Source organism: Psammomys obesus, unplaced genomic scaffold, assembly GCF_907164565.1.
Source record: "Psammomys obesus unplaced genomic scaffold, mPsaObe1.curated_primary_1811, whole genome shotgun sequence".
Taxonomy (NCBI): domain Eukaryota; kingdom Metazoa; phylum Chordata; class Mammalia; order Rodentia; family Muridae; genus Psammomys; species Psammomys obesus.
The window spans coordinates 1-12,403 of record NW_026593475.1 but is presented as its reverse complement, the minus strand read 5'-3'; the positions used below and the strand labels follow the sequence as shown (position 1 = coordinate 12,403).

Genomic DNA, 12,403 nt, shown 5'->3' with positions numbered 1-12,403 from the left:
ATTTGTGCTGAGTAAGATATGAGAGAGTATAAAAGGCTTTGCCACATTCCTCACACTTGTACGGTTTCTCTCCAGAATGGATTCTTAGATGTTTAGAAAGTTGCCAGCAAGTTCTAAAAACCTTGCCACATACTTCACACTTGTAGGGTTTCTCTTGAGAATGAGTTATTTGATGTTGTTTAAGGTTTGAAGTACAGTAAAACATTTTGCCACATTCTTCACATTGGTAAGGTTTCTCTCGGGTATGACCTATCTTATGCTGAATCAGGGAAAGATGACTAGCAAAGGCTTTCCCACATTCTTCACACTTGTAGGATTTCACTTCACAATGAATTTTCAGGTGTTTAGATACTGAATGGAGTGTACAAAAGGCATTACCACATTCTTCACACTTGTAGGCTTTCTCTCCTGGATGAATCCTTGGGTGTTCAGACAGTCCTGAGCAAGCAGTAAAGGCCTTGACACAGTCTTCATATTTATAGGGCTTCTCTTCAGTACAAAATCTCTGGTCCTCAGAAAGTTCTATGGGAACACAAAAGACCTCACTACATACCTCAATCTTAAAGGGATTCTCTTGAGAATGAATTTTTTGATGTTCTGTAAGTTGAGAAGGACAATAAAACAGTTTCCCACATTCTTCACAGTTATAGAATTTCTGTCCAGTGTGTTCTACCTCGTGCTGAGTAAGACATGATTGAGTAAAAAAGGTTTTTCCACATTCTTCACACTTGTAGTGATTCTCTCCACTACAAATTCTCTGGTAGCTAGAATTTTCTGAGCAAATACAAATGACTTTGCCACATTCTTCACACTTGTAGGATGTCTCTCCTATATCAATTATCTGGTGTTCAGAAGGTACTGAGCAAGAACCAGAAGCCTTACCACATTCTTCACACTTATAAGCTTTCTCTCCTGGATACACTGTCTGGTGTTCAAGGAGTGAGTTCCATTCACAGGCTTTGCCACATTCTTTACATGTATATGGTTTTATATCTGGTGAGTAAAAGTTGAGATATAAATTAAAAACTGAGTAACAATCTTTATATTTATAATGCTTATCTTTAATATAAACACCTTTACTCAGAAATTACAAATTTCCACACCTATATTCCCTACAATGTAATTCAGAAAATGCAGTGAATGGAAACAATCAAAATTTTCACTGAAATAAGAAGACCAAATAGAACACAGAAATAATAAGATATTATTAACAGTTAAATAGCAAAGAAGGTTGTACCATCAATAATAATGGGAATTCCTAAGGACATTATGGTAACAGAAATGAGGCCACTAAAAATATAGAAATTATACAACATATATAAAAAATATAACTAACTAAATAGAGGAAATGTTATATTAATGGTGATTTCTGGAGTTGGCAGAATGTGTAGAAATACACACTTTTTAACCTAAATTTAATTTGGAAGATACAAAATATATGCTGCATAACAATTAGTTATTTTTTTTAAACTTTTCTTTAAAGATTTACTTATTTATTATGTATACAGTATATTCTGCTTGCATGTACACCTGCACGCCAAAAGAGAGCACCAGATCTCATTATAGATGGTTGTGAGCCACCATGTGGTTGTCTGGGAATTGAACTCAGGACCTTTGGAAAAGCAGTCAGTATACAAGGCATGAACACAGGAGCCTCATGCTTTCACATGAAGTGGAAACACAGTTCTGAGGCCCACAGAACCAAAGTTCACTGGTTTAATCTTACACTGTCCTAAAGTGTTTAGTATTGTATACCCTATTCACAAACACATTTAGCTTACATGTAAAAATATCCCCAAAGGCTATGTATTTTAAATAGGTAACAAACATAGTATGAGAGAGAAGAAAACTTTACGAGAATACATTTTAATCATTCATAACACCTAAGAAAAATTGAATTACCATACATGTAAGTAATGTGAAAAAAGTTTATTTGTGATTACAGTATATTATAATGGCTTCACACATAGGTCTTTAAACACATGTATAAATTTTCCTAAGTATAAGAAACAGTAAAAAATCTGCTGCAATGCAGATTCTCAGCAACAATGACAACTTTGCTAGTCACTATGACCACAAGCAGAGTTCTGTGGAGGGGAAAACAAAACTTAGAGACATAAAGCAACATTTGACAGATGTCTTCTGATAGAAATGAATTAATAAATAAGTGGGATACCTAAAAATTGATTTCCATTACAACATAACATCTCAGTGTACATGGTAAAGTCCAGCTTTCTGACTCCCACTCTGTCCTCTGACCCCTCATTCCTACACACCTGCGTGCATGGTGGCTGCTGCTGGTCTTGTCACATCTGAAGGCTCTTGTCTTTGCTCCAGAAACGTGACCAGGTATGGCTTAGGGAAAGCAAGACCTGTTTGTGGGGAAAAAGGAATAAGATTGTTTGTGTGTTTTTCACCTAGGAAACTAGATATCTATTTCAGAATTGTGCTCTTGGGGGGGGGGTGGGGGTATGAGCTTCATTTTCTTCATTTACAAGAGAAAATACTAAAACTCAAGGGTATGCCTCATGGCTGTGGACATTACCACTACAGTAAAGGATACCAGTGAGGCCAAGCATCCTGAAGGCACTGCTTGACAAAGTTCCAGTACTGCGATGACCTGCACTGATCCTTTATTGCCCTTGGTGGAAAATTGCTGCATATTTTTTACTTCCTGTTAAAGGCCTCTCTCTAAAAGCTAGCGATGGGAGATATAACAAGAACTGGTGTTAATAAGAATAAAGCTAATGGAACTTCCCTGGGAAAAACAGCTATGCAGACAATTGAGTCTTTTATAGAGTTTATTTAGACACATACTTGGGATTATTAAATAAGGGATACTAGTAAGCATGAGACAGAAGATCCAAGAAAATTCACTAAGTAAGAAAAACTTTTAGGGAAATTCTAAAAGCTGACAAGCTGTAACTGAATCACTGGATTTTCATGTCTAGCTTTGAAACAAGAAACTAATATGGACAGAAGAAGATTTTGATCATGCTATTAATAACAAACCTTGGTACCTTCCTGAAGGCAAAGTAAGCACTTTAAGGAATCCTGATGTTCTTCTATCCTTTACAGGATTGTAACAAATACAGGAATAGTACTGAAACAAGGGTTCATGACAGAGGCACAAAGAAAAGTTGGGTGAACTGCTGGCTTTCCTGAGCAGACTAGTCCAATCAGGACCTTTCTGATATTGGAGAAAACAAAGCACACACTGCCTTTGTTTATGCAAAAGGCTGTGTAACTTTTTAAGATCTAAGAAGGGCTGGAGAGGTGGCTCAGTGGTTAAGAGTACTGGCTGCTATTTCAGATGTACAGAGTTCAATTCTCAGCACCGACATGGTGGCTCACAATTGACTATAGCTGCAGTCCTGTGAAATCTGATCTGTTCTGGTATGCAGATATAAATGCAGACACAACACCTGTACACATAAAATATATAAGAAAAGAACCAAAGGCAAGTATGGTAGTCTTCTGTTAAATATGAAAGAAAAACAGAGAAAGGAAAGGAAAAATCAAACAAGGGTCAGAGATTGGACTTCTGCAGAAAGATAAGTTTGATATAACAGGCAGAAGGAAATAATTTCTCATCTATTAATTCTATGCCAAACTGAAACAAAATCAAACTCAAATAGAGTCATCCTGTCTAGTATTTCTATAACCACAAGGTGTTACAACACCAATCTTAAGGAAGAAAATTTTGAGTTAAAAGAAAACTCATTTTATCATGTTACTTTTTAGTTTTCATGAAATTTGCTTTTTGTTCACTTTCTTTTTTTTCAATAATCAAGGAAGATTCTGGAAAAAAATGTATTCTAAAAAGCTGTGTAATCAATGATTAAAGTTTCTGAGGAAATATTTTATGTATAAATAAAGCCTGTAAGAGACACAGGTTGTCAGAGTAGGTCAAGCCATACAAGATGTGCTTCCTCTCTGTCCTGTCTCTCATGAAACAAAACTAAAAAGTGTCCTGTGTGTGATTCTCCTCTCGTGGTTCTTGCATCCACTCAAGCCCTGTCCTCACCCACGGCTGGACCCTGGAAGGATATTTCTAAGAAACAAGTTAAAATAACAAGAAGGAAAAAAAATTGTCTTAGTTACATCAACAACCTCCCAATTCTTCCTTAGATAAGGGCACATAAATATCAGCACTTAAGAGGCAGAGGCAGGAGGATCTTTGAGTTAGAGCCAGTCTGTTCTACAAAGAGTTCCAGAACAGCCAGGGCTACATAGAAGGACTCTGGCTCAAAATATAAAACCAACAACTACTACCCCACAGACATACAGAAAGAAGAATTTACTATGGAAGTGATCCTCACCCAGGAAGACAAGGTTGCTGTAATTCTCCAACATCACATCCCTGTACAAATTCCACTGAGCAGGCTCCAAGCATTCCCACTCTTCTGCAGAGAAGTCAATGGCCACATCCCTGAATGACAGCATTTCCTGAGGTAAAGATGAATGAATGAATAACAGAGTATAATAATAACTAATAATATAAGTGCCAATAAACATTCTGTGCTTATGAATGCAGTCTTAGGAAGTACAGTAATAACACTTTAATATTTAAAATAACTAGATTAACATTCTTTTATTACCCCTTTCCAGCCTTCTATATGTTTATCTTTCTTTGACAAGTATTCATCTGTTTAACATATTCATAAAGCAGCTTTTGAACTCGTGACTTTATCTTAATCTGCTGAGTTTAAAAATTTTAATTTATGATTCTATCATGATTTTTTCTTTATTTTTAATTTTTTTACATGTTAGTGTTGGGATTGCTTTTCACCTCATTGCATAAAGTTCTCAAATGTTCAATGAAGCAGTACATTATTTTTCCTTTCTATGGCTAAATAATAGAAAACCAGATTTACATGTTAAAAGGGGTACTTTTTTTATATTGTTACTGGTAGGTACTGCATTGTCTTTATATCAGTTTTAGAATGATCATTTCCTTAAACACTTAACTTTTAAGTTTAAAATGTCCAAAGTCCTTAAACCAGGTGTGGTGATGCATGTCATTAATCCCAGAACTTGGGAGGCAAAGGCAGGTGGTTTCTTTGAGTTTCAGGCCAGTTTGGTTTACATAGCAAGTTCTAGGGCAGCCAGGACTACATAGAGAGAGCCTGTCTCAAAACAAAACAAAACAACCAACCAAAAAAACAACCAAACAAACAAAAAACCAACCAAACAACAAAAATCTGTCTTACAGTCTTCTGTAATATATACTACAAAATGGTTACTTACAGTCCCCGTTCTGGGCAACATTTACCATTATGTTTCTTCCTTCTACCTCATTGTGTAAGAGCACCAATATTTTCCAATGTCTCCCTTTCCTGATGTATGTGGCTGATGGGAAAAAACATTATTTCTCCAACTTCTGTAGGTTAAAATTCTTTAGACTCAACCTATGTTGCAGGCCATGTGATAGTTGTCTTTCTGTATCTGAAATAATAATTTCCAGTCTCTTCCATACTGACCCAAATGACAGGATTTTATGTTTTGTGTGAGTGAACAGATTTGCATTATATACATGTGCACCACAACGTCACTGTCAAAAATCAAGAAAATAATAGATTTCAGTCACATTTGAGTGATTTCAAAATTGTAGAAAAATTATAGAAAAGGGAATATAAAGTAAAATTTAGGCATTCACGTTGAAAGAATACTGATATCAGTGTAACTGAAATGAGTAAAGGAAACTTGAAGGGTCAGAAAAACAAATCTAGTAAAATGTTATTTGCACTTGCTGCAGCACTAGTAAAAGCAGGAAGTAAACTTAGAAAAGCATCAGAAAGTATTCGTGGCTCTGACGACAGGAAAATGTACAACTGTGCATCAATGAGGATGGTACTTTTGCTCTTCTTAATGACACCACTGAGACCTGTTTAAGCACAAGAATGAGATAATATTGACCCTGGTATTATTTCCAGTTACTTGCGATTATTTGAGCTTCATTTTACAATTTTTATTAACTTGTCAACTTCCTATTAATAATTTCCCTTTACTGTATGGATTTTGTGTATGAAGCCAAACTACACTTAGTTGTTTAGCAAAAGTCAGGTTGCTACGCTTGTCACATACTACTCATATGTGGACAAGCAAGGCAAGGTTTAGAGGACAGCCTCCAATTTCCTAGTCCTTTCTCATGATGGTAAAGAGTAGAACCATCCTATAAATTCTAGCTCAAGATGGGTGGTCACTGTTATTCTCAAAGGCCAAATACCAATAAGTATTATAAAGAATAAAATTAGGAAACATGGGCCAAAGAAAAAACAAAACATTCCAAAGATGCCCTGAACATGCTACCTGTGTTAATGATCTAAAGGAGAATTCAGACAACTAAACAAAAAGCTAAGATAATAACTGCATATGTAAACAAGAGCATCAGACATCAACCATACAATAAATACAAAAAGCAAGCCAGGTGCAGTGGTGCACGCCTGTAATCCCAGCATTTAGGGAGCAGAGGCATGCAGATCTCTGTGAGTTCAAGGTCAGTCTGGCCTATAAAGCGAGTCCAGGACAGCCAAGGCTACACAGAGAAACCCTGTCTTGAAAAACCAATAAGTAAGTAAGTAAGTAAGTAAGTAAGTAAGTAAACAAACATGTACACAGTGGTAGAGCTGAAAATGCCATACTAAATAGCAAATAATAAAGGACTGAACACTAGAAAGTGTCTGGCAGAAGGAAGCCTCAGCAAACAGGAAGGCTGCCATAAGTTACAATAGCATTAAAAAAAAAAGACATCAAAAATACTGAAGGCCTGTAGGGTGGCTCTTGGAGTCCAGTGTAATGTCCTGAAGTGGATCCCTAGTACAATGATTTTTTTCAAAAGATTTATTTATTATATATACAATGTTGTGTTTGCATGTACACCTGTACTCCAGAAGAGGGCACCAGATTTTATTATAGATGGTTGTGGTTGCTGAGAATTGAACTCAGGACCTCTGGAAGAGCAGCAAGTGCTCTTAACCTCTGAGCCATTTCTATAGCCTGGTACAATGATTGTTAAATTCTGCTCCTGCATGGCATAGCATGGTATGTGTCCTATATATATAAACAGACACAATAAGGAAAGAAAAAGGAAAAAAAAAAAAAAACTGAAGAGAGTGTAAAGGATTTATGAAACACTATATACAGAATAAAAGGAGGAAAACAGAATGGTGTTATATGTTTGTAATTTCAGTTCTTGAATGGTGTAAATAGGAATATCAGGTGTTCATGGCCAGCCTCATCTGCATAAGATATTTAAGGCTAGCCTGTGATATATGAAGACCTCCCTTATTTAAAAAAAAAAAAAAAAAAAAACAAAAACATAAAAAAGAGAAAAATAATTTTTAAACTTACACTATATGAAATAAGTGATGAAAACTAATCAAAACTTTAAACAAACATTACTCTAGATAAAACACTGAAGAAATTCAAGAAGGCTAAGCAAGTTGTGTTAAGTAATTCTAATAGGAGCAGAAAAACAATGGCTTCTCACCCAGAAGGTACTTCTGTAAAATCCTAACTAGGTTATCCGAGCAGAAATAGAAGACAGGAAAGGTGAGGGATGATATGCCACACATGATGGATGGAAAAGAACAAGCATGAATACATAAACAAAGCTGCTCCCTAACAGATAAGGCCACAGAACAAAAAACTTGATTCAAGAGTCAGTGGCAGAGCCGCAATGAAGAGAAAGCTATACATTGGAAATAGTCTTCCAAAACAGCAGAGGAAAACAGTGACAAGGAGGGTGTCAACAGACAGATCCTCAAGTCACAAGTGGAATGATAAAATATGGCTAAACACAGTAACACTATGAAACTCTGGATGTCCTGGAACTCATTATGTAGATGAGGCTGGCCTTAAATTCATAAAGATCCACCTGCCTCTGTCTCCCAAGCATTAGGATTAAAGAAAGTATATGACACCTGACCCAGTCATTTCTCCTCTTCTTCTTCTGTCTCTCTTCTCTCTTTCTCACACACACATAGGGTCTGTGTATCCTGGACTCACTTTGTAGACCAGGCTGGCCTCAAACTCACAGAGATCTGCCTGCCCTTGCCTCCCTGAATGCTGGGATTACAGGCCTGTGCCACCATGCCTGCCCCAGTCATTTCTTAAGAAAAGAAATTAGACTTGTAGAGATGAAATTGAGAGATGAGAAACACATCCTTCACTGTTCTTTTACCTATGAGACAGCTCAGGTGGTAAATTTTAACTTCACTTCTTTTGAATGGAGGCTGGTCCTAGATACAAGCCTAGACCAACAAAATGGAAAGAGTAGAAGTCCTAAGAAGTCTGCATACCATGCCTGTGTCCCTCAGAGATAGCCCTTCATAAAAACAAAACAGTCTTGACTAGCAGGAGCTTATGGGGAAGTCAAAGTTAGATGCAAAGAGAGGGCTAGATTCCCAATTAGCTCTTAGCCACAAGCGACTACATTGGAAACAGAATATCTACAGATTAAAGAACATGCTGTCTTAAAGACATACCAGATGAATGATAAAGTACCCAACCCACAGGTCTCTAGCCCAGCTCTTGACCCACATGCAGCAATCATTAATTCTTGTTTTTCAGTCAACACATTTCACAATACTATGACTCAGAGTGCCTATTTGGAACACTAAAAATGGTATGGGAGACAACAGGTTATGTATTTATTTAAAACATGAAATGCATATTTAGACAGCACATTAGTTTCCAGGTAAATAACACATTCTTTTTTTTTATATGTTCAATGTGCAAATGTAACAGTGATTTTAAATATTCAGTACATTATTCTTTGTTCCTAATGAAATGTTAAGTGCAATCCATAAGTTAACAGTTGAGGCTCATCCTTTCATCCATCTGATTTATCTTTATGCAGCTACCCAAAGAAGGTAATAATTGTACTTTATCATACATCTGGTGTGGTTTTAAGACAGCGTGTTCTTTAATAATTGCATCTCTTTGAGAAGAGTCTGCCACACAATCCAGTACATATTTTTCAACTCAAAATATGTTACTGTATTTGAAAACAGCTATGTATAGACTGAAGGACAGAAATATTTATAAACCCTCATTTTCATTCCTTGCAACTTTCTGTTTCCTATTCCCCAATCTATACAAATAACTTCTGTATCTTCTCTCCATGCTTTCCAACATATGTCACATAGATCACTAGAAAATAAACATCATCATCATCCTGCAAACTTTCCCTGTGGAGTTTCCCCAAGAACATGTCTAACATAACAATGTTACTATACATACACACACACATGAGTTTCTAAAATAAATCGCTCCTTCCCTATCTTCACTGTAAGGAAAGGGGCAAGGCTTAATACCATGGAAGACACAGGGGAGAATGTGGTTGTCATTATCCACATGCAGACCTGGAGTTCCCCACAGAGTTGAACCTGTTGTGCAAATACTGGGCAAGCCATCCAAGCTGCATAGCAACAGAGGAATGTAAAACTGTGGAGGGCTGCATCAGTCACATCCACAGAGTGAAAAATTAGGGAATGATGGAAGTCTCAGGTCATATGGGAAGGAGATTGGAAGAAATCAGGAAAGAAACAGAAGAGAGCACCATGAGGTCATTACAGAAACTAACAAAACTTAATACCGAAAGGTAATCAATGTTCTCTGAAAATAGGTAAGGCAAAGAATTGTTCCCCACAGGTGCTGGAGACATGGCTCAGCAGTTAAGAGCACCAAATGCTCTTCTAGAGGCCACAAGTTCAATTCCCAGCACCCACATGGCAGCTCATACCTGTCTTTAACTCCAGTTCCAGTGCTTCTGACAGCCCCACACAGACATACATGAGGGCAAACCATCAATGAACATTAAATAAATAAATATAAGTTATTAAAAAAAGGAGAAGTAAAAAAAATGAAAAAAGAATTGTTCCCCACACAGCAAACAAAAACAAGTATCTAATTCTAAAATTTAATGTCTTTAACAAAAGTATGTTCATGAGAAAAATATTAAATTTAATGTCAAACGGGGTCAAAAGAACTTCTCAACCACAAGTAGAAATTTTGAAAATCAGCAAAATGTCATTTAGAAGGATTTCTGTCTGGTTGCTGGTGCTAAACCAGACGACAGGAATCATAAAATGTATTTAGTGCATAGAAAAACTATTGTTTTATTTAGCCTAGGCTGACGGTAACCTTGAACTCCCAATTTCCTGCTTCCACCTCCCAAATGTAGATGGCAGGGTTATGTCACAGATAGGCTTCAGTCACAGGTGCTTACTCTAAATTATGCATACTTGAAGGGTCTTTAGGTTATAAGTGGGCATGCTGCTGCATCATCTACACATTGTAAAGAGACAGCTTTTATGCACAAGGCAGTGTAAACATTGTACTGCCTACAGATTACTGACATTAACTAGGAACCATCTATTTTAATTATAGTTACAAATTCCACGGAAAATTCTGGTATGTAAGATAAGGCGACTTAAAGATCAGGCTAATCATAAGAAACTTAGAAAAAGAAATCATACACTGAAATTAGCCAGACCCAAAGTATGCACAACCTCGCTGAACTTGTACATAGCTAGAAATGTTTGGAACAGAAGCTGTGGAGCTTCACATCCGTTTTATATTTTAGTTAGAAAAGTTTAATAAGAGGTCCTGGAATTTGCTCTGTAAACCAGGCTGGCCTCAAACACAGAGATCCACATGCCTCTGCCTCCACAGGGCTGGGATTAAAGGTGTGCATCACTACCACTGGGCTAAAAATACCATGTTTCTCATGAGCAGACTTTATGGCATACCCCAGTCTCTAGCACATCACTTGGTTTGACTGGGGTGACAAAATAGGAAACAGCACAACAGACAGTAGATGAGGGGCCTACTGTGTACAAATTACAGGACCCTGAGTGCACCACAGTGCTTCAAATTCATCTTTTACTCTTTTGAAACGGTATAAATAATTGGGTAAATCGTTCCAGAAGAACTATTTAAGGAGAATCACGGAACCCAGATACCATATTCTGTGACAGTCAGTGTTAGAGAATTTAGACACCGCACCTAATAGACAACGACGCAAGGAAAGTGTGATTAGAGAGCAATTAAAAAGCCTGTCGGGTATGCAGGACTATTTCTCCTTCCCAGAGAAACTCAAGGACCTTTGTCCCTTTACTGGCAATCCCTAGACACACTTCTACATTCAAACTAACTCATCTTGCACTAACTAATGGAAGTGAATAAGGTATTATTTTCTAGAATTTTTCACTCGACGGTATAGGATCAGTATTTTCTTCTTTTGCAAAGCTCGAATCTTTCCCTTTAAGGGATTATTCTGGCACTACATGGGAGTGGTAGTCTCAGGATTCAGGTCACAGTGTTGATCATGAAGGATTCCTATTCAAAATAGCAGTTCATAAATCTAACAGCCTATTCCAAAGAAAATGGGACTAACATACATACACCAATCTCCCTCGCAAAAACTCTCGACCTTGGAAACTAGTAACTTTCGTGAGCAGACCCATCTTCCCGAGCAACCCCGGATTTTCCACCCTTCTTGATTCCTTCCCTACTAAGCCAGCCCCTATAACAGAAGCTCAGGGTGGACCCAGGCATCCGCCCCGGGCTCAAAGCGCCTTCACTTGTAGCCCCATCCGCACCCCAACAGGCTTCCAGAGACGCTGCGGCCCAGCCTAGGTCAGCATGGCTCCACCAAGTCTCTTCTTCCCGCCTCCGGTCCACCCTTCCTCCGCTCCCTCCGCGCCGGACCCGCCCACCCCGCGCGGCTCCTCCGACCTGCAGAGGTGCGCGGCGCCCTGGACCAACCTCCATGTCAGCGACGCAACCCGAGCGCGGAGCAGGACTCAAGAACCGACCAACTTTGCAAGAAAACGCACCAGCGCGAAGGCAATGCGGAAGTGCGGTTTCCACAATGGCTCCGGGTGAAGCGATGCAGCGGAAGACTACGCTTCCCACAAGTCTGTGCGAAGAAGTGCCAGAAACACAGGCTAGTGATTTGCGTGTTTCCTGTGTTTCTTACACTCTGCAGGTGAGGGTGGATCGGAGCAAGTACCCTCTCCACTGTGACATCCATAGGTACAGGAGGTGTTTGAATGTGAGTCCAGCCTTGGAGAGTAACATTTATTAGGTTTGCTGGTTATTTCTGGTCAATATGTTGCGATTTAAAACTTAAAGTCTACTTATTATGGAATTTATTCCATATGTAAAATTCACACTGACTCAGTTTTGCTTTAAAATAACTCAGACAAAAATTGTATGGAATTGACTACTATACCTTTAAGATTATTTCTGAAACTAGCCTATGTGGCCCTCCCTGTCGTTGGAGCTGCTGAGGAGCTTAACCTGAAATCCAAGGCTAACCTGGACCAAAAGTGAGAGAGAGAAAGAGAGAGAGAGAGAGAGAGAGAGAGAGAGAGAGAGAAGTACAAAAAGG

The 12,403-nt window shown here is 38.1% G+C and overlaps 1 protein-coding gene across 1 annotated transcript; it reads right to left on the bottom strand.

The window, feature by feature from the left end:
• Window positions 1-4: 4 nt before the first annotated feature.
• Window positions 5-12,079, bottom strand: LOC129684154 (zinc finger protein 728-like; the record flags this gene model as incomplete). The annotated part of the gene is made up of 4 exons (XM_055617227.1): window positions 11,746-12,079; window positions 4,323-4,449; window positions 2,277-2,372; window positions 5-993 (listed from the first exon to the last, which is right to left on the bottom strand). Coding segments are annotated over exons 1-4 (1,248 nt in total), but the record flags the coding sequence as incomplete, so codon positions are not given.
• Between the last annotated feature and the right edge of the window lie 324 nt (window positions 12,080-12,403).